Source organism: Muntiacus reevesi, chromosome 3 (assembly GCF_963930625.1).
Source record: "Muntiacus reevesi chromosome 3, mMunRee1.1, whole genome shotgun sequence".
NCBI lineage: Eukaryota > Metazoa > Chordata > Mammalia > Artiodactyla > Cervidae > Muntiacus > Muntiacus reevesi.
The window spans coordinates 205,216,065-205,240,022 of record NC_089251.1 but is presented as its reverse complement, the minus strand read 5'-3'; the positions used below and the strand labels follow the sequence as shown (position 1 = coordinate 205,240,022).

Genomic DNA, 23,958 nt, shown 5'->3' with positions numbered 1-23,958 from the left:
TTCTAAGAGTCTAGGCTGAGTTAGAATTCATTGTGAAAAGTGTTATGATGCAAGTGAGATGTTCCAGAGGGCCAGGAATTTTAATTTCAATCAACAATCTTTAAGCAACTTACTTCCTTTAGCTATATCACTATTTGATTGAGTTTCCAGGTTTTTCTTCCCTTTGGTCTAAAGTTCATTCTGTTTTTTATGGTCTATGTATGTATATATCTATATCTACATCTACATCACCCTTGCTAAATAACTGATTTCATTCATTGTAATTGACTTTGTCAGCAGAAATTAAATTTGCTTAGAAGTTTTCAGGTACATTTCACTGTTGGTCTCCATAAAGCTGAAATAGTGAACTCTAAGAAATTGGTCAATATTTTTTATTTTATGTGTCATTTGTTCAGTTTAGTCTTTCAGAATTTGGAAAACAATACTATTCTTTCTATCCTTGTAGGCTGATTAAGGAATATAGAATTTTTAGGATTTCTAAAAATGTGTTTTGTGTCAAATAATATGTATTTTTAGACAATATCCCTACCTATATTCTATTAATGGAAATAATAAGCCTATGAAAGTGAAGTGAAAGAGAAGTTGCTCAGTCGTGTCCGACTCTTTGTGACCCCACGGACTGTAGCCCATCAGGCTCCTCAGTCCATGGAATTTTCCAGGCAAGAATACTGGAGTGGGTTGCCATTTCCTTCTCCAAGGGATCTTCCCAACCCAGGGATTGAACCCGGGTCTCCTGCACTGCAGGCAGATGCTTTACCCTCTGAGCCACCAGGGAAGCCCCAATAAGCCTGTAAATGCCAGGAAAGCACTAATTAAAGAAATGCATTCTCTCCTAAATCTATCACATGGACACTAGAGAAAACCATCAGTCAACATAGAAGATAATGCCTGACTTTTTATATCCAATTTCATTTTAATATTGCACACATATTCTAAAGGTAAACAAAATTAACTAAAAAGTTCTAACTATTACCTAGCATAGATTTTAAGCTTATTCCAAGAGTTATTTATTGTTCCAAATGAATTTTCTTCAATATAGTTAAGCCAAAATCCTTACTGATTATAAGTATTTCTTCCACCTTTTTACTTCACTGCTTTTGTTCATATCTTTTAATTTATTTCTAATAACAGCCTCAAGTCTGTACATGGGTTTTATAAATCTACTTCTTATTAAGTCTCATTCAGAGGTCCTTTCCTCCATTAATTATGCGCTAAATCTCTCCCACTGGAAATCATCATTCCCTCCTGTGTATTGAAAGAACACTTTGTCAGTCTTTTCTCGTAGTCATTATACCATCGTGTAGAGCATTATATTTATTTGTGTTCTTATTTAATTTGTTATGTCAGACTGTAAGCCTTGTCAAGGTATTTATGTTTTATTTGATTTTCAGTTGCAAAAACATTTGAATGGAACTCATTTCATGTTCTTTCTCTCCTCTGGGATTTTCTCTTTCCTGCTAGATTGCCAACCCTTATCCTTTAGGGGAATACACTGCGCTTCTTGGCTTTAGTGTTTTCATCAAATTTGGAGAATGTCCAGTTATCATTACTTCAATTTTTATTTTTTTATGCTGTTCCATTTCTCCAAAGTTTTCAAATAGGTATGTAATTAGGTCAGTTGAATTTTTCCCTAAGTTCACCAAAACATTAATTTTTGATATTTTAATATTTTTAAAAAACATTTGTCTCTGAGTGCTTCATTTTTAGATATATTATGCTGCTGCCCATCAGCTACACTCTTGCAGGCAGGAAGCTGTAGCAATCCCAGAACTGACTCATTCCCTATCTTTCAGTGATCACTGTCCTTTCTTACCCAGGGTCCAATGTCTCAGTTAATTCTATTTCATGTATTTTGCTTATATTTTTAGTAGTTTCACATGGAAGAGTAAATCTCATTTCTGTTATTCCATTTTTGTGGAATTTGAAATTCCTACATAAAATTAACTTGCATGTTCATGAAGCATCTTACAATGTTATTTTTGAACTGTCAATTTATATGCATATATGTGCTTAGCTTATATTGATCTCTCTTATATGTGAACACACACATATATATATATGCATATATATATATATATATTTGTTTTCTTATTGCGATTTTTAGATTTTGGTGTATTAAAGATAGCAATCTTTCACATCCTTTTGAAATATCCCCTTGACTTGTTGATTGGCTGTGTTGTTTACGATCACTCACAAAACTGAAGTGCTAAAACTTTTTATCTTTTGGCAAAACCTTTGAAGTCCTTTGGTGATTTCTTCCAATGATATTCTTCTTTAGATATCTCATTCCTATCAAAATAAGTATTTATTATACTTTTCTCTTTATGTATCTGTTTGAGTAGGGCAGAGAGGGGTACATAACACTTGTGTGCTGTGGATTTATTTATTTCATTTCAAATAGCTAGTCAGTTTCACTAGCTCTATTGATTGATTAAATCATTCTTAACATCTTGATTATGATGCCAACTACACATTAAGTTCTCAGATACGCTTAGATTTATTTCTGCTATAATCTTTCTATCTGTTCTTAGGCTAATCTTATAGGTTTTTAATTATGAAAAGTGAAAGTTGCTCAGTCATGTCTGACTCTTTGCAACCCCATGGACTATAAGTCCATGGAATTCTCCAGGCCAGAATAATGGAGAGGGTAGCCATTCCAGGGGATCTTCCAAATCCAGGTATCAAACTCAGGTCGCCCACATTTCAGGTGGAATCTTTACCAGCTAAGCCACCAGGGATGTTGCTCAGTTGCCTCCAAATCCCCAGGCTCCTCTGTCCTTGGAATTCTCCAGGCAAGAATGTTAGAATGGGTTGCCATTTCTTTCTCCAAGAGATCTTCCCAACCAGGGATCAAACCCAGGTCTCCTGCATTGTAGGCGGGTTTTTTTTACCATCTGAGCCACCAGGGAAGCCTTGGTGGGTATAGTGTGCTTAATAATAATTCATTTAAATATTTTAAAATACTTCCCACTCTTTGTTCTTTTCTTTCAAGATACCTTTGACCTACTGCTCCTATTTTCTCCACTTTCTCAAATTCTCCCAAAACATTTGGCTGTATTCTTTTAACTGAAATTTTATTTACACAATATTTAATTTGAGAATAATTAAAATTTTCAAAAGATGCTGCTTTGACTGAATCACATAGTGCATCTTTTTTATTTAATCCTTTATGTATTTTTCAGTAGAATTTTTAGTTTTCTTTATGAATGTCAATATTTTTCCTGCTTTGTTTATTTCTATGTATTATTAGTGCACTTTCTTTTTTATTGTGAGTAGTATGTTTTTATCAGTGTTATTTTCTAACTTGTTTGTTAGATAAATGGATAGCTTATACTATTAGCATATTTAGCCATTAACTGGCCATCTGTTACTCAATAATTATTCAAATGACATGATTAAAGATGTTGAACCATTTTAGTTTGAATAATTATCCTTTTGACCTAATCAAGTTCATAAAATACAATGTAATAATATTAATGTTCTTTGTACCAAGTAATTATATTTAAGTGTTAAAAGTAAAAAACCCTGCTGAAAGAAATTTTTTCTGACATTTTTTTAAGATTGATGACACAAATTAAAAATAAGTGGCAAAATTTGACACCCTATAAGCATCATACTGAGAACTTGTATTGCTGTGGTTACCTGGCCAGCATTAATGGGATTAAAATTAAGTCATTCAACAAACATTTACTGAGTGTATCCTATGTGCCTAGTTCTTTTCAGTTGCTGGACATATAGCAGTCACCAACACAAAACAAAAACAAAAATAAAGTCTATCTTTTTAAAAATTATTAATTCAGTGAGGAGAGATAAATGAAAAAGAAACAAATGACAAATAATTAGGAAAGCCTATAAAATGTCAGATAATGGCGCTGCAGTTCAGAAGTGAAGCAGAGAGACAGGATATCAAGATTAAGATGAGTTAGCAATTTTCAATCATGAGACAAGAACTATTTCACTAGGAGATATTGATTGGTCTAAAATAGGGAAATTTGAGGAGACAAGAGGCATAAATATCTGGGGAGGGTAAAAGAAGTTTAAAAATGCAATGTGTATGAAAGTTTTTTTAAGCAACCTATGGAGGTAATTACTTATTATTTATAGTCTTTAATAATAGTCTCAATTGGGGTAAAAGTTTGTTAGGGACACTGAGTCACTTCTAGGGTTTGAACTCTTGTGTATAAGATGAAGGAAAAAAAAATCAAGGCAGAAATATAAAAATTGTAATATAGTATATGTGATTACATTAAACAAATTTAACAGTTTTCATGCAAATTAATATAATAAATTTATTATTCATAAAGTGCAGTATTTTTCCTTCAAATCAATTCACTATATATTAGAAGTGATGTGATTCAGAGGAAATCATACAAGCTGTAGGAAAACTTTTTTTTTAGCTCTGTTGCTATATATTTTTTATTGCAACCATGAAAACTTTTGCACAGTGTCAAAAAAGTCACTTTATTATTTCAAGACATGAGGCCCATGAAAATGTAAGTCCTCAGGAAAATGATATTATAGATTTCCCCTCTCCCCTGCTCTTCTAGTCCTTTTGTCTTTTGGATTCAATTTCTTACAGCATGGGTGAAATATATTTTTTAAAGAAATAAAATTTTCTATACTTTAAATCCACAGAATAAACTTTTAAAAATCTAGATTAATTTGTTAAAATTTTACAAATAATGCTAAAGATTCTTTGAAAATGCACATGATGTAACAATTGTAATGAAGGAAAAATCTGAGCACTGAGAATACCAATAAGACGATAGCGCATCTGAAACATAGCAGCCTATACCAACTATTGACCATTATTGGTCTATATCACATTAATAAAATATCCTCTCATTAACTACATTCAATATGGTGACCCCCGGTTTTTGGCATCTTCCTGATAGATATGAGTTGCTTTGAAAATTGAAGCACCATTCCATAGCTAACTAGAACATAGATTCCTAACGTCTTGTGGAATATTATTTTTCCAAGAACTTTTTCATGATCTAATCTCTTTATTATTATTATATATTTTATTATTTTAATTAGAGGATGATTACTTCACAATATGGTGACTTTTTTTCCATACATCGAGTCTGTATTAGGTGTACATATGTGCCTTCCCTCTTGAACTTCCTCCCACCTCCTCCCCATCCCACTCTTCTAGGTTGTCACAGAGCACTGGCCTTGGGTTCCCTGCATCATACATGGACTCCCACTGGCTATTTCACATATGGTAGTGTGGTAGGAATGCAAATTAATATAGCCACTATGGAGAACAGTATGGAGATTCCATAAATAAACTAAGATAAAGCTACTATGATCTGTTCTTACATTCAGTAAATAAATATGAAATGATAGAGAAGAACGTAAGCAATTAAAATGTATTTTAATCCTGCCAGTATTGATTTTCTTTTAAAAATAGAATTTATTAACTGAAATAAATCAGATGAAATCAGTATTTTGAACTAGATTTTTAAATGCTATAGAGAGAATTTTATTCAAAAACTTCCACTACTGTTAAGTTTTCAACTTACTTTCATTGATCCCAAATGCCAGATATTTTTTTTAAAGCAGTCAAATACAAAGTTTTATGCAGCAGCAGTGATTTACAACAGTACTTTCACTTAGAATCACATGGAGAACTCCACAGCCCATTCTACATGTATTGATTCAATTGATTTTGAAGGCATTGGTACACACACATATATATAGGCACATATATATATATATATGCATATATATATATATATATATATGTTTTGTTTTTTTTAAGTTTCACTAGTCTAGGGAATCCTGGCTGAAGTTAGAAAGATATTTTGGTGGGAATCCTTATTACATTATTACACAATAAGAATTTTCTATTCAAAATATGGACCAGCAACCTGAGAGTTTGTTAAAAATGCAAAATCTTGGGCCCTATCCCAAGTCTACTGGTTTAGAATATGAATTTAAAAAGACTCTCAAATAGAACTCAAAAAGAACTTTCAGGTGTTTTTCTGAAATCTGTGCCTCCTGTGAAAGATACCTTTCTTACTTCCTGGAGTTAATCAGACTTTGTGAATCATGTGAAACTGAGATAAAAAACATAATACAATCTGCTAATTTATATTATTTAAATATGATATACAATTATTCTCAGGATACTTATATTCAGTTATTCTCTCAAAGTGGTCAAGTTGTATAAATAACAGAATCATAATCAGAAATCATAATTATAATCAGAAATCATGGTAGTTGTGGAATGAGAACCAGAAAAGTTATCAGCTAATATGCATTTTTCACTATGAGAATACTGTTGGTGCTTGGGAAATATTTGAAACCTCTTGTCTGCAACACCATGGTCTCAATCTTCATGATAGGGAACTAGAAACTAGAAAACATGCTTGAAAATTTCCTTATAGGGAGAGAATTTTCAGTCTCTCAACACTTTTGCTGTATAATTGCTATTTATTTACATGCTTTGCATGACTCATTCACTTCTTCATACTTCTGAAGAGGAGCAGAATATGCTGTTCCAGAATATGTCTCTTTGGTATAAACATTTTTTTGAGCTGATTATTTTAAGAAACAGCATAAACAGGAGAAGCTTTAAAAACAGAGTAGAAGTTACCCTTTTGCAAGGAACATTTACATTTATAAAGAAAATCTCTGTTTGTGTCTCCCTCTCTTTACCAGGAAGGGAATTTTGTCTTTGTTTTTCAGGCCCTAAGACATGTCTGACTTTATGCCACTCCATGGACTGCAGCACGCCAGATTCACCTGTCCTTCACTATTTCCCAGAGTTTGCTCAAGCTCATATCCATTGAATCAGTGATGCCATCCAACCATCTCATTCTCTATTGTCCCCTTTTCCTTCCACCTTCAATCTTTCCCAGCATCAGGGTCTTTTCCAATGAGTTGGCGCTTCACATCAGATGGCCAAAGTACTGCAGTTTCAACATCAGTCCTTCCAGTGAATATTCAGGGTTGATTTCCTGTAGGATCGACAGGTTTGATCTCCCTGCTGTCCAAGGGACTCTCAAGCGTCTTCTCCAGCACCACAGTTTGAAAGCATCAGTTCTTTGGTGCTCAGCCTCTTTTACTGTCCAACTTTCACATCCATTTGTGACTATTGGCAAGACCACAGCTTTGACTATAGATACCTTTGTCAGCTAAGTGATATCTCCACTTTTTAATATGCTCTACTATTGTTTTTGACTACTCCTCCCTTTTCTCTACATCCCCTCCCTTCCCTGATTAGCAACTGTTTGAACCTGCCCTTTGGAACTTGGGGAAGGCCATGGATGTTGGAATCTTATCTACTCCCTACAAAGAAGGAAAGGGGGACAGATAGTCTTCTGTGCTCAGGAGTCCCTCAGACCTGCTCAGTTTCAACAGGGAAAGGGGAGAGGGGATATAGGTATGTTAAGAGAGAGTAAATTCTTTTTGGGCTTCCCTGATGGCTCAGATGGCAAAGAATCTGCCTGCACTGCAGGAGACCCAGGTTTAATCCCTGGGTGGGGCAAGTCCCCTGGAGAAGGAAATGGCAACCCTCTCTAGTATTCTTGCCTAGGAAATCTGGACAAAGGAGCCTGGCAGATTACAGTCCCTGGGGTTGCAAAGAGTTGGACACGACTGGGTGACTAATGCTTTCACTTTCTTTTCAAGTTACTGTTAGGAAACGCATGGGGCCTTAGAAGAATAGATGGGAAGCAAGACTTGGGACACAGTGAGTCTGGGTGTGGTGTCAATTTCTAGTCTCCTTTCCTGTGACAAGAATCAATCTTCCCTCATTGATGAAACTTCCAGGGACGGGCCCTTGAACAATTGATTTACTTTTTGGGGGATCTGCCTTTAGGCAGATAAAGACATTCAGAGAAAGCGAAAACCTCTCTCTGCATTAGCTGTTTTTGCAAGTACTTACAGCTCAAAATAATCAACATGCCAAGTGACGTGCTTCTGGGTGGTGTATTCTGCTGCTCTTCACATATGTTCTCTCAACCACTGTAGTAATGTCCGGCTGCATTTTGGACTTGCCAGTACCCATTTTTAAGTGATGCTTTAGATAAGCATAAATGACATTATTTATTTCTTATCTCAAGCGTTATAAAGAAAATAACAGTTTCCTATAGGACCAAAACTAGAATCATCTGCAAATCTTTCACAAGTAAAGCTTATCATGAACCATTTGCATTGGAATGTCTGAAGTAAGGCTTGAATATTAATATCTTTATTATTAAAACCTATCAGGATATTCCAGTGTCTTGCAAAATGAAACACAATACCAAGAGCACAGCAAAAATTAATTCCTAAAATGCGCTGACCACTTACTAAGTCATCCTATTTACCCAGCACTACTATAGTTACTACAATCTCCTCTTGAATTTTTCTAGTCAGAAAAATGGTCTTCAAAAGAAAACTAGACACCTTGATTTATATATTTTTAAATGTATAATTAGATTTGTTCAAAAGCATTTCAAGGTGGATATTTAAAAATTGAATTTAAAAATAATCTAACACATCTAACTAGCAAAAGTACTTATCATATATGAGTTCTTTCAAATATTTAGTTGTGTGGATTGAAAACAGAATCTATACTTGTGATGATATATGTTAAATATTTAATTCTTCTTTCTTAATTCTTTTTTCTCTTTTTTTCTTAATTCTTAATAATCATAATTTTAAATGCTTTATTAGATGAATATGCTGTTTTAATAAATATATGTGTCTAAAATGATATATGATTTAATCACTGGGCTTCCCAGGTGGCTCTACTGGTAAAGAACCTGCCTGCCAATGCAGGAGACATTAGAGATGGGGGTTCAATCCCTGGGTTATAAAGATCCCCTGGAGGAGAACATGGAAATCCACTGCCGTATTCTTGCCTGGGGAATCCCAAGGACAAAAAAGCCTGGCGGGCTGTAGTCCATAGTCACAAAGAGTCGGACATGACTGAAGCAATTTAGCATGCATGCACGTGTTACCCTGATTTCAAATTATTTGGAGCTATCCCAGATATCAGATCAAAGAGCAAATATTTGACACGATGATAAATAAATTTTATATTTTACCTAAATTTATTGAAATAACATTATATAAAAATTTAAATTTTCAGAGCTTTCATCTGGACATAACAATGTTTTGTGCATTCTTTGCTCAAATCTGGAGCGTTATGAGACATTCTGATATGTATATTAACTAAAGATAAAACATTAAAACATCTCCAGGAATAATCAACAATCTTACATATATATAAACATTTTTTTTTTTTTTTTTGGCCAGGGCTATGGTGGTTATATTGCATCCATGATCTTAAAATCAGATGAAAAACTTTTTAAATGTGGATCAGTGATTGCACCCATTATAGACTTGAAGTTGTATGGTGAGTACTTCCTACAGACCGACCTAAAATAATGTATTGATTTATAGAAACAAAAGTCCTCATGTAGAGATGCTCAATTGAGGTCATTTACCATGTAATATCAGAGATGTTTTCAGCAGTTTTATCACCTCTCTGATTCAATCAGTTTTATTGGTGCATGGCAATTAAATGTGAAAGATAGAAACTAAATAATGAAATGTGCTAGTCAAATGGTTTTTAGTGTATCCTTAAATTTCTGTTTTCTTGGATCACAGCCTCAGCTTTCTCTGAAAGATATCTTGGTATGCCATCAAAAGACGAAAGCACATACCAGGTAACTAACTTAAAAGCAATGAATAAAGAATAGTAATTTTATTCTAAAACCTCTGAATACAAATATAGGTTAATCTCTATATACAGATTTTTGTGTTTTTATTTATAGGCATCTAGTGTGCTACATAATATTCATGGCCTAAAAGAAGAAAATATATTAATAATCCATGGGACGGCTGACAGTAAGTGGCTACTTAGTATCACCTGATGGCTGCTACTGACTGATGGAGTCTGACCTTGAGCAAAGGGGCACCTCCAAGGATTTGCTTACAGGAGGTGCTATAGCCTTCGGGGGAGGAGAGCAGAAGAGGGTGGCACAAACAATCTGATGCCTGGCGGGAGGTGGGCAGAAGGGCAGAAGGACTAAGAGTGGAGGAGGCGATGGGGCTTGATGGCAGCCACGGTCCAGTAAAACTGTGATGATGGAAATGTCTGTGCAGCTGAACACAGTAACCACCGGCCATGTGCACTTGACATGTTTAGTATGACTGAGGAACTGAACTTTTAAACTGTATTTCATTGTAATTAACTTAAACATAAATAGCCATGGGCGGCTAGTCACTACTAGGACCGTGTTCAGTGTACCGCAAATGGACTCTAAGCTGAAAAACAGCAGCGTGGCCAAAGGTGCCGGCACTGCGATGAAATTCTGCTGAGATTTCTCACTTAAGTTAAAACAAAAACCAAAAAAAAGCACTTTTGTATCATCTCCTTTTTTTATTATTTTATACATTGGAGAGGGATGTGATTGATATTACTAGTAATACATAATATCATTTTATATTCACCTGAAGTGTTTGTGGCTCAAAGAAATTATATCTTTTTTCTCATTATTTTATGTGAAATTTTACAACAGAGGGCTGAGTATTTATAGCTCCACTCACAGATGAGAAAAATCAATTTCAAGGAGGTAACTGATTTATCCAAGGCTACCTGGCAAGTGAACAAAGAGAAGCAAGGCCTTGAAGCAATATTCCCTAAATCTTAAACTTGTTTTTGTCAGTCCACCCTACCTTGCCTCAGTATGTTTATCCCATTTTACAGAGAATATTACTAACAAGGTCTTATAGTGAAGATAACATTGGCCCTCACACTTAACTTTTAAGCATGTCAGGTCATAGTTAAAATAGTTAAATTAGAGCTCATATCAATGCCGATAATAATATGTTTATATTATGTATATAGTATATATGTGAATAAATAGGTAAATGAGGGAGAAGGGGCAAATCTCCCTTAGGTAGACTTCCAAACCATTTTTGTAGGTGCCCCACCTCAAGGAGGCAAAGCTCAATCCTCCTCCCTTCCCCCTGCTTAGTGATTTGCTTCAAAAGGCTACTAAGTGATGAGAGCCTGTGGAGTAGACAGGGAACTCTCAGTGCTATGGGGTATGCTCCAGCGACCTGATAAGGTGTAAGTAGACCTTCAACACCAATCACGTCAAAGGAAATGCACCTGCGTGCTTGCACACACACACACACAAATGTACTCACACACACGTGCACATATTCCATATGGGACTGATAGAGTATAGGTAGTCAGTCAATAGTAATATAATACTACCATTGTTAGTATTATCTTCCAAAATCATCATCAAATCAGGAAACTCAACCAATTAGACTTTAATGCCTCTGGTTAGTTCTAAGAAGGGATACACAGCAATTATCAGCATGCTTTGAACTAGAAACTAAACAGAAAAAAAAAATGAAAAACTGGAAAATCCATTTACACATTTATTTTCAGCTTTATCCATAAAGTTGAATGATGGAGTCTTTTTCAATTTGTTTTCTACAATAAACAAATGAGGTATATAAAGTATCATTTTACCTCAGTCATTACCCTATTTATTAGCATTTCTGGTAGCCTACATTTATAGAGCAATTTGCACAGTTATTTAGAAATGACATGGTAATTTTCCCATTAAGTACAACAAGAGAATGTTGGAAAAGATTATGAGACTTTTAAAAGATGAAAATGATTATTTGGAGTCGTTTATTTTCTGCTGTGTAGCAGGATCAATCAGTACCATAGCATTAGAGCAATGAAGAAGTTTAAACTATTGGTAAGGCTGCCCTTACTTTTACAAAGACAATTGAAAAACGTTAGCTTTAAAGTTATTTACAGAAGTTTGAAGATGCACAGTTTAAGAATGCACAGCCAAGGCAGCCTGTGAGCAGAATGCTACACGGAGTTGTTGGATTGGTCCAGTCTTCATCGCTCGCGCAGGTCAGCGTCGCTGCCACACTCAGGCTGCTGCGCTGCTCATTTCAGTTTTGTAACTGAGCTTCAGGGAGTAGCAAGTTAGAAGGAAAGAGGAGAAACCAACATGGTCAACGTTAAATATCGAGCCCTGAGTAATGAGATATGCATGCTATTTTCTCAAGATGTGCTTTCCCTCCTAACTTGATATAAAGCAGAATGTCAGTGTCTGAGATTGACCCTAGTAATCCTTAGAAACGAGGGAGACTGATTTGTTGTATTACTATCCAGACAGGCATTCACTCTGTTAAAATTATTATCATGGTATAAAATATGTGAATAATTTGAAATAATAAATGGCATTCAGTAAAGTAAATCTAACCACCATTCTGTAGAGTAAGCAGAGACTTAGTGGTAACTCCTGCCTTAATGTATTTTTTTATAATGTGAAGCTCAAAGTTTTATTACCGTTGTATCGACTGGCTTTCCAGGTAAAGCTCGGTATCAGTCTTTTAAATGTGCACTGGATGTAAAGTAAAATACTTAATTTCTTTGAAAAAAATGTTATAAAAATGTTCTAATCCTGAAAAATGCATTTCCTTCAATATCATAATTTAATTTCTTGCAGCCAAAGTTCATTTCCAGCATTCAGCAGAATTAATCAAACACCTAATAAAAGCTGGCGTGAACTATACTATGCAGGTAAGCCACCTTTTCAGAAGAATGTGTTTTTCTACCTTAGTTTCTTGTCGTGAGATACAGAACACAACTTTTGTATGATTCCATCTCCCACCCTTTTATTTCTTCTTTTTTTTTTTTATCAAATTGTCTTTACTTCCTTATTACAGTGAGAATGTAGATCATCTTGATTTATGTATGAATTGCATAAGCTCTTTCAAAAATGCTTGTTTCTCAGACATTTATTCATATCACTGATAAGAAATTCTTTTAAAATGATAAATTTTATTTCCCTTCTGGTCCCTTTGTCTTCTTGTCAGTCTCCATCACGCTTCATGAAAGGTATGGGGCAAAGTGCTTTGAGTAAATATCACAAGAAAAAAGGGAAAAGAGAAAACATCATTTACATTTCTGCATTCAACCATATTTAGTAAATATTTATCAAGGACTTAGTTTACATGGGTCTCTATACTAAATGGGTCAAGAAGACATACTTTACACATCAAGGGACTTGCAGTCTGATGGAGTAGTTATAAAAGGGAAATAAAGTTACTTTCATTCTTAAGCATTTGGAAGAACTAAAAGTGGTTCAGCATATCAAAAATACAGGCACTATGGTTAGAATGATGAAAAATGAAGATGTAGCAATAAACAGATGGATGGTCATGACACTGACCCTAGACTGTGAGGCTTTAGGCACTAGCTAAAGACTTTATACCCAGGAACTGATGTGACAAGATTCTCACTTATGTTTTAAAAAACTCATTCATACTGTTTATATTGGAAAGGACACTGTCAAAGTAAAAATTTCATTGTGCAAAATTAAACAAACAAGGAAAATTTTACTTGGGACTACTGCAATAAGGGAGGAAGACTAAATTCAACTTTTTTGAAACAAAGAGCTGGGGAGTTTTTAAGAGTCCTCATGGAGGGATTCATTGGTCCTGGTGTTTGGTAACAGGCCAAAGAAAAGTAAAGTAAGTAACAGTAAAGAAAGGAAAGGAAAAGGAAACTTTCTTGTACCTTTATGGTAAGAGATGATTTTACAGTTTGAAGGCTGGGTAATGGGGATGCTTTCTCCTTCAGTGTTTACATTTCAAAGAGACGGTTTCCAGGACTTCCCTACTGGGCCGGTGGCTAAGACTCGGTGCTTCCAATGCAGGGGGTGCAGGCTCCATTCCTGATCTGGGCGCTAAGTCACCACATGCTGTATGGTGCAGCCCCCCTGCCCCCCAAACGAACTAAAAGTAAACAAAAGAAAAGAAAAAAAATAGAGAGAGATGGTTCCCAAGTCCTTGAGAAAGATATTTCCTGGATTGTAAAACTGGCAAAAGTCCGAAAGAAGATTATATAAATTTCAAAGGGGCAGAGAATGAATTTACAGTTGCCAGTTTTCTGCCTTAAATACTTGAAAGGGAGGTCAGGGGCCTATAGTCAGGACAAAACTGTCTAAAATGTAGCTTAGTTGATGTTAATGCCATCTTGTTCAGTGTGAACATAGAAGGCTCTAACTTTTTGGACAACAAATCCTAATTTATTTACTTTACTTATTTTTTGGCTTGCAGGATCTTAGTTCCCCAACCAGGGATCAAACTCCAGGCCCCAGGCAGTGAAAGGGCAGAATCCTAACCACTGGAACACCAGGGATTTCCCAACAAATCCTAATTTACAGGCATAAAATTGCATTTTGTCTCAAGTGTCTTATTTTGATCTAATTAAAATAAAAATGAAACATTTAGCAGGGAAGACTCAGAATTGAATACCATGAGATTTTGGCTAAATATTGTTTTCTGAAGTTCCCTTGCCATGGAGCTGAAGTAATGAATTCTGAGAGAGAAGGCTTTCCTTGACAACTTTAAATCTCCTTTCCATTCAATATCTTAGGTCTACCCAGATGAAGGCCATAATGTATCTGAGAAGAGCAAGTATCATCTCTACAGCACAATTCTCAGATTCTTCAGTGATTGTTTAAAGGAAGAAATACCAGTGTTGCCACAGGAACCAGAAGAAGATGAATAAAGGACCCTATTTATATAGAGCTGAAGAGGATATTGAGGCTTAATGGAACCTAACTGAGAGATTGTAATATTGTAGATGCTCCAGAATTTCAAGGGCAGCTTAAGGAGATGACATTGGAACAGCACACTCAGAGACAATGAACTAGAATTTGAATACAGAAGTCCATGTCTACTGTGTTGCCAAGGGTGCAGAACCTGTTTCTTTGTGTAAGAAAAGTCAAAGGGTTGGTTTCCGGGGAGAAATTAGTTTTGCATTAAAGTAGGAGTAGTGCATGTTTTCTTCTGTTATCCCCCTATTTGTTCTGTAATTAATTGCTCTCATTTTAATTTCAGTGGCCACCGTCATCTTTGCATATAATGCGCAACTTCTCAGTCCTACAGTCCCTGATCTTTGATGGCCAAGCAGCAATCTAACACTTTACTGTACCTTTAAAATAAGTGCAATTCCTTCATTGTCTATTATGATGCTTAAGAAAAGAGTCAGTTAATAAAACCAGAGTATTTTATGTAACTTCTGTTTATAAAAAGACATTCTTAAGTGGGTCACAGGTCATGTAGAAATATGGGTTTCAGCACCTTCCAAAGTTCAGCCAGTTATCAGTAGATACAATATCTTTAAGTCAACACATGAGTTACGTCTCACAATATGTATACACACGTGTGCATATGCAGTCAATAAATCTATCTTTACGTGTTATTCATGCTACAAAGGATAAACTTGATGACTTAGAAGAGATGCTTACAGGCTGTAATGGATGCTTTGTTAATGAGCCAAATATGATGAAATTTTTTTTTCAATTCAAATTCTAGCTATTGCTTTCCTATAAATGTTTGGGTTGTGTTTGGTATTGTTTTTAGTGGTTAATAGTTTTCTAGTTGCAATTTAATTTTTTGAATATGATACCTTGTCACATGTAAATTAGGTACTTAAATATTAAATTATAGTTTCTGATAAAGAAATTTTGTTAACAATACTATACCACTGAGTGCTATTTTGCTCTTTTGGTGGAAAACACTTTTTTAAAACACTTAATCCTTTTTCTTCTCTCAATGAAAAACCAATTCTCATTTTCATTGTAAAAGCAAAGAGCTGGATTATTTCATTTGCCAGTTCTTATTTAGTATCCCATGCCTGCCCAGTGCATCTGTTACTGTTTAATTAAATCCTTCTGGTGAGATTTAGAGATGAAATACTTTTTACTCATTGGCCAAAAAAATTCACAAACAGCAGTGTTTACTATTTAAGGCACAAAATGCATTAATTTCTGTGCTGTGTTGACTTGCAGTAGTGAGTAATTGAGAGTGTAAAATAAACTTGACTGTAATGAAGTCAATTTAAGTCATGAGAATATTAACTTTTCTGACAAAAGTCAAAGAATATCTTCTCATTTCACTGGAGGGAACGTCCAGAAGAGATGTCCAAAGTCAAGCACAGAAGTTCAGACACATCTAGGCAGAAGACTGGGTTTTTGTGGTTTTAAAAATTCCTTAGGATAGGCTAGATTATGATGACATCAGAATACCAGGAGGAAACTTAAAAATTTCATGGAATTGCTCAGTAACCCTCTTGTTTTATGAAGGCATCAACCCCAAAAGCTGGGTGTTTGGAAATACATAAGTTGTTTTCTGGGTATTCTGCTTTTCTCCCAGATTTTTTGGAGTTACATCCTCACTGCTGTGTTGGATTCCATTTAAAATGGGAAAAACTTTTGAAAGACCCATTCCATGGTCTTTTTCAAGACTAGTAAAACACATTTTTTTAAAAAAAGTATAATGTTTTAAAAAATAAGTGTAAAAGGAAAGTTTTGCCTATTTTATTAAGATGGAAATTTCTTTTTTAGGCTGATTTGAAGTCCAATTGAAGCTTTTTAATCAATATTTTAAATTTCAACAACTAGAGTTTTTATGATGCAAATAATTATGTTGTTTGAAAGATGTGGTGTTATTGTCTATTTGAGTAACATTTAAAAAGTATTTACCTTTTACTGTTTATCATTTCTCTTGTTTTATTATTATTATCAGTGTTTATTTTTCAGTTAATTTAATATAGCTTCTAACATGAAAGACATTAGTCTGGAACCCACTTTCACTTTTAAGGTTAATAGTTATGCAATGAAAACTACTGATTAGTAGGAAGGTGGAGAATTTTTGTTTCTGTGATTATCTGGCTTTGCATAATTGGGCTATTTTGGATAAGGGAGATGCTCACTAAAACACACTGGCACCAACTATTAAAGGAATCATCTAACTGGATTTTGTCCTTTATACATTTGCCCTTGGTTTTAGTCTCACTATTTCATATGTGTTTGTAAATTCTAATAGTTTCCTAGAATTTTCCAAGTATTATTTCCAGGAGCAAGCTTTCTAAGTGTTGTTTTCCCCCTAAAGTTAAAAGAAAAAAAAAAAAAAAAAGACTCAAAATAAGCTATAAGTTCTATAATAAGAAAGGTAAGCAGTATTCAGTCATCCACAGAGATGAGCATATAATATTTAGAAACTATTTTAAAAAAAGAAAGCAATTTCTCATCTTGTCTCCATTGAGGTTTCTAAGTCAACACTTGGGACTAAATAGACTTTGTGGATTGTTTCAGTTTCTTGACAGAATTTAGGGCAGAGGACTCACTTCAAAACACGAATCTCAGGCCTCCCTGGTGGCTCAGGGGTAAAGAATCTGTCTGCCACTGCAGGAGACTGGTTCGATCCCTGGTCCCAGAAGATCCCTCATGCCACAGAATGGCTAAGTCCATACACAACAACTACTGAGCCTGTGCTTCACAACAAGAGAGGCCCCCAGAATGAGAAGCCCACACATCACAACTAGAGAAAAGCCCCTGCAGTGATGAAGACCCTGTACGGTCAAAAATAAATAAATAAATAAATTTATAAAACAAACAAAAAAACCATGAATCTCAGTTCACCTGGAGAATGTGTCTTCTTGATTGGCTGTTTAGCATAGAAATCACCATCAAGGGTCTCACAGTTGTAGATATACTAGAACGAGATGACAAAATTTTGTCTTTGCCATAAAGAAAATTACTTAAGCCATGGAGCTCAAATGGTAGCTTTGAAACAGAAGTATCTGGGACTGAATTGCTTTCAAATCTCAAGAGTCACTGAGGACACATGACTGCTATGAAGACTCATGTATGAAATGCCACTTGTCAACTAAAAATGTAGTCACAGTCTTAAAGTAGAGAGTTCTTTTATTTGGTGAGAATGTTAAGGACTTTGAGCCTGGAAGATAGCATCTCAGTAGCTATTATGGGAAAACTGCTCCAAGGGGGCAGGAGGGGGAGTCAGGCTATCTACAAGTTCGTAACAAAGGGAGCAGGCCATCTGAACAGCAAAGATTATTGTGAGGTAAGAAAAATCAGATATCAGGTTAAGGAATGTTGCATTCTATGTATGGGACGATGCAGCCCTCTGGGCTCACTGAATGAATTCCTTTCCTAACGCACCTCAGCTATCTGGGGCCAATCCTCTTTCCTCTCCTTGTTCACCTGAATGAGTGGCAGATGGCTGCTTCTTGCATTCCCCCAGCTCCTCAGCAGTCCCCATGGGGAATGGCAGCATCTTCTGCATTGCAGTTTGGGAAGCCCTCATTCACATTTGGAGGCCAGAAATTTCTGATGGCTGCGACATTTCTTGTATATTGGTATGACAGGAGATATTTTCATTTCACACACTTCTGTCCTTCCTCACATGGTTTAATCAGCTTCACATCCTACAGCAACCAGCATTGCAGTAAATAAACCCTGACAGCTCAGCTGGGCTCTTTCTCACTTTCTCGTCTCTGCTGCTAATGTTGTCCATCTGCTAGAACCAACAGTCTCATCACTTACGTACTACAAACCTATATGACAATTTAATGGCTCCATAGAAACTCAATTAATGGAAGACAGAAGCAGCGGGCCATATGTTCCCCTTTTCCTTCCCTTAGACATTCTACATGGTTCTCAAAGCACCCATGAAACTCAGCTGTCCACATCTATACATAGTTCTAGGTCCCTCTTCCCTATTTCTAGCTTCTCAGTCCTATTTTCTAGAATCACTTCCCAAAATAAACTACCTGTACACCAATGTTGAATTAGGTTTTACTTTCTGTGGAAACACTTTCTTCCCACCAGAGCGTATCATTGTGAATATTACAGGACGAAGAAATAATATGAGAATAAAGAAGTGGTTTCTTTTCACGTTGGAAGCTGTTACCACCCAAAAGTTATTGTACTTTTACTGAATACCAAGCATGCAGTAAGGACTTTATATTGCTTATCAAATTGAATCTTTTCAACATGCTCTGAAATAGGTTTTATGGATGAAGAAGTTGAGTCTCAGATAAGTATGTAACTTGTCAAATTTTCATAATTAATGAATTGTTTTCATTCAGTTGCTAAGTCCTATTTCATTCTTTACTGCCCCAAGGACTGCAGCATGTCAGGCTTCCCTGTCCTTCACCATCTCCCAGACTTTGCTCTAACTCATATCCATTGAGTTGGTGATGCCATCCAACCATCTCATCTTCTGTCACCCCCTTCTCCTCCTGCCCTCAATCTTTCCCAGCATCAGGGTCTTTTCCAAAGAGTCAGCTCTTCATACCAGGTTGCCAAACTATTGGAACTTCAGCTTCAGTATCAGTCCTTCCAATGAATATTCGGGATTGATTTCCGTTAGGATTGACTGGTTTGCTCTTGCAAGCCAAAGGACTCTCAAGAGTATTCTCCAGCATCACCGTTCAAAAGCAACAATTTTTCAGTGCTCAGCCTTCTTTATGGTTCAAATCTCACTATATGTACCTTTGTCAGCAAAATGATGTCTCTGCTTTTTAATATGCTTTCTAGGTTTGTCATAGCTTTCCTCCCAAGAAGCAAGTGTCTTTTAATTTTATGACTGCAGTCACTATCCACAGTGAATTTAGAGCCCAAGAAAATAAAATCTGTCACTGTTTTCCACTTCTATTTCCCATGAAGTGATGAGACTAGATGCCATGATCTTAGTTTTTTGAATGTTGAGTTTTAAGCCAGCTTTTTCACTCTCCTCTTTCACTCTCACCAAGAGGCTCTTCAGATCCTCTTTGTTTTCTGCCATCAGCTTGAGCTTCATCCAGCCAGGAAATTCGCATGATGTATTCTGGGTAAAAGTTAAATAAGCAGAGTGACATTATACAGCCATTATACAGTCTGTTTCATGACCTGTTCTAACTACTGCTTCTTGATCTGCGTACAGGTTTCTCGGGAGACAGGTAAGGTGGTCTGGTATTCCTATCTCTTTAAGAATTTTCCAGTTTGTTGTGATCCACACAGTCAAAAACAATTTGGTCTCTGGTTCCTCCAAATCCAGCCTTTTCTAAATCCAGCTTGTACATCTGGAAGTTCTCTGTTCATGTACTGTTGAGGTCTAGCTTAAAGAATTTTGAGCATGGTCTTGCTAACATATGAAATGAGTGTAAATGTGCCATAGTTTGTACATTCTTTGGCATTGCCTTTCTTTGATTTTGGAATGAAAACTGACATTTTCAGAACTGTGGTCACTGCTGAGTTTTCCAGATTTTCTGAGTGCAGCAGTTTAATAGCATCATTATTAATGAGTAAGTACCAAAGCCCAGCTCAAGCCAACTTAGAAACCCAATCTGTTCTAAACTATTCCTGAAATGAGGAAAGTTTGAACTCATGTTCACCTCAACTGAGAATAGATTTTAAATATTAAAGCATTTAGTTAGAGATACTGTTAAGAAAATTTGATAGCAATAACACTGAAAGGTAAATGATAGTCCAGTGTACAATATTGCCATGTTTGAAGTTACATGGTTTCCCTAATGTCAAGAGTACATATGTAATATTAAAACATGTTTTATTTTTCTGTTGGAGATATGCAACATTTTTATTTTTCTGTTGGAAATATTTAACAGCTATCTCTATCCATTCAAACCCTTGCTCAGAAAATCATAACTTTATGCCTGGAAAGTTGTAAGTAAATTCCCTTGCTCTGGCATTAACCTAGGACATTCCAAATACTCCAAGAGGTATTCAAAGCATTATATTAATCAAAGCATTCAGGCTTATAAACATGAAGAAAAGAAGACCTTGTCTCATCATCAAACACTGCAAATTTAGATGTCATAGCTGGCGTCCACCATCCAATTTGCAATCTGACTTGAAAACGAGTTATCTTCCACCTTTCTGTCATTAGAGGCAAAAGATTTTGCTTATACTGATCAGATCTGCTAACATTATTTTCATTTCATTTAACAATATTCCAGCAATTCTGGGGGAGAGAGCCTGTGAATTTAAAAATTTACTCTTGAACTATGCTGGTGGTTCCATAATTAATACTCTGCCTTGCAATGAGGGCACAAAGGATCAATCCCTGGTCTGGGAATACTCCACCTGCTGTGGGGCAACTAACCCCATGTGCCAAAATTACTGAGCCCTTATCCAGCAACGACTGAAGCCTGTGTGCCAGGAACCCGGGCTCTGCAATGAGAGAACCCACTGTGGCTAGAAGCCTACAGCTAGAGACTAGCCCCTCTTGCCACAACTAGAGAAAGTCTCTACAGCAACAAAGACCCAGAACCGTAGTAAATAAATATATAAAAATTTCACCAATGTAGACAGGTTTTAAAGAAGAAACCAGTCATATAAAAGTGCAACTTTGTTTATGTTTTTTAAAAAATTCCAATTAAATTTAACATAGCCATATACACGAGTTACAAGATTTTGATAGAGCAGTTTGGTTAAAGAAAAGTCTCTGGACTGATTGCCACATCTACATTTCTTCTATCAGATAGCACCATTCAACTAAGCAATCTTAGGCATGAATGAACCTCGACAATACAGAACTCTTTGCCGCCAATAGCATCATAGAAAAAGAACTCACATTTGTTTAAGACCTAGACTTTTTAATCACATAATTTCAACTAATCTTCAAGCCAACTGTATGAGGTAGATGACATAGTTCTCTGAAGACATAAAGATTCAGAGAGGTTAAATAATGTTTCAGTAGGATGGTGCTAGTGGCGAAGAATGCGCCTGACAGTGCAGGAGATGCAAGAGATGCTGGTTCGATCTCCAGGTCGGAAAGATCTCCTGGAGAAGAAAATGACAATCCAATTCAATATTCATGCCTGGAGAATCCCATGGACAGAGGAGCCTGGTGGGCTACAGTGCATGGGGTCGTAGAGTCGGATACAACTGAAGCAACTTATCATGCAAGGGTCACACAGTGTATAAGTGACAGAAGCAGGATATGAACACAGAACATGATGACCTCAAAGCCGTCACATGCCATAATCACATCTGTGCATTTTTTAACTAGTGAATTGCTAAGGTTTGTCATGCGTATCTTTAGATTGGATTCAACTTTCAAGTCTCTCTCTATTCAGAGTTGCCATTTAGTATACTTGTGGCTTCTAGCAACTGGATAGAAACATAAAAGTTGCTTAAATACTTGTGACTCAATATGTAAGAAGCTTGGACATCACCCTTGTTGGTTAGAAATGCAGACTCTGAGGCACCACTTCAGTTTTCTAAATCAGAATCTAAACATTTACAAGGTCCCCAAGTGATTTGCCCACTCAGTACAGTTTGAGAAGCACTGGCTTAAATGACATGAAATATCTTTTGTCTATCAATTATTTTTAAATTTATATTTAATTGGAACATCATTGCTTTACAATGTTGTATTAATTTCATTGTACAACAATGTGAACCATCTATGTGTATACAAATCTTCTCTCCTCTCTTGAGCCTCCCACCCACCCCATCACACTCCCCTAGGTTATCACAGAGTACCTAGCTGAGTTCTCTGTGGTATGTAACAACTTTCGACTAGCTAGCTATTATACACACGGTAGTGTATACTTGTCAATGCTGCTCTCTCAATTTGCCCACTTTCTCCTTCCCTTGCTGCGTCCATGGTCTGCCCTCTATGTCTTTGTCTCTATTCCTGCCCTGCAAACAGGTTCATCAGTACCATTTTTCTAGTTTCCATACATGCACATTAATACACAATATTTGCTTTTCTCTTTCTACTTCATTCTGTACGACAGACTCTAGGTTCATCCATATGTCTGCAAATGACCCAGTTTTGTTCCTTCCTCTGTATGACTAATATGCCATTGTATATGTTGACTCACATCACAAAAGATGCTTCTTGGTGCTTCTAGGAGCAGATTAACCGGCCAAGTTGGAAATCAAATTCCAGCCTCCCCCACCCTTTCCCTTCTCCAGCTCCAGTGAGCTGCTCATCAGCTTCATTGGCTGCAGCTGCCACGGGCAGTACATTCTTTCACGGCAATGTCCAAGGATAGTTAGGTAAAGAGTGACTATTGCTTTTAATGTGGAAAGATAATTCTTTCAAGTTCCACTGTCCACGGTTTGGTTGCAAGCCTCCATCCTAGATATACAAGAACCTGGTAAGTTCTCCATATGAAATTGCAATATCCTTCATGAGGATGCAACTAGTAAGAAGGCTGCAGGCATGCTAAGTCGCTTCAGTCATGTCCAATTCTTTGTGACACTATGGACCATGGCCTTCCAGGCCCCTGTGTCCATGAAATTCTCCAGGCAAGAATACTGGAGTGGGTTGCCGTGCCCTCCTCCAGGGGATCTCCCCCACCAGGGATCAAACCCATGTCTCTTATGTCTCCTGCATTTGCAGGCAGGTTTTTACCAATAGCGCCACCTGAGAAGCAATAAGACTGGTAGGAGAACTGATGTAAAATAGATGCCCAATGTATGTATTGCCCAGAAGAAGTAAGAACACTCCACTAACGATGATCCTTAGCCTGGCATTTCAGCCAGAGGCATAGCTAAGGCATTGAAGAGTGAGACTGGGTAAACACAGACCCTTCATTTGAAAGTGTCTCACAAGACCCTGAACTCCAGGCTTTGTTCCCGAGAGTCAGTACCCTTCCCCGAACCAACATTTTCTCCTTTCTCTTCTGTTCCTCGTCAGCGACATTGTTGCCTGCAGAAAGGCAGTTTTGAAATATGATTGCTGTGCTAACAGCCCCATTTTTCAGGCTTTATTTGCTCTAACACGATTTACGAAGGCTTGATTATCTCCATATAGCCTGAGTTGCTAGTCACACCATTGATTCTCTTGATTGATTGATTACATAAGGCATATTCTAATGGGAAAATAAAAGTCCTGTCAAAGAAACACAGGTAACACAGTCTCTCCATTCATATGCATTTTTTAGGTTAAATTTTTAGTTTGTTGTACAATTTTGAAAGTTACTTTCTTTTTATAGTTATCACAAAATATTGTCCTTGAGCCTATCTTACACCCATTAGCTTGGGCCTCCTACTCCCCAACTCCTTCGTTGCCCCCACCCCCACTGGTCACCACTAGTCTGTTCTCTATATCGTGAATCTATTTCTTTTTTGTTATATTTTTTAG

The 23,958-nt window shown here is 36.3% G+C and overlaps 1 protein-coding gene across 1 annotated transcript in view; it reads left to right on the top strand.

Annotated features, from left to right (window-relative positions):
* The window catches only part of DPP10 (dipeptidyl peptidase like 10), a 707,061-nt gene extending 691,509 nt beyond the window's left edge, over nucleotides 1–15,552 (top strand). The window contains exons 22-26 of the mRNA XM_065927825.1: nucleotides 9,256–9,355; nucleotides 9,610–9,668; nucleotides 9,777–9,849; nucleotides 12,492–12,565; nucleotides 14,426–15,552. Of these exons, the coding sequence (XP_065783897.1) occupies nucleotides 9,256–9,355; nucleotides 9,610–9,668; nucleotides 9,777–9,849; nucleotides 12,492–12,565; nucleotides 14,426–14,560 (441 nt within the window). The 3' untranslated portion in view covers nucleotides 14,561–15,552. The remainder of the gene's footprint in view (nucleotides 1–9,255; nucleotides 9,356–9,609; nucleotides 9,669–9,776; nucleotides 9,850–12,491; nucleotides 12,566–14,425) is intronic.
* Nucleotides 15,553–23,958: the final 8,406 nt, after the last annotated feature.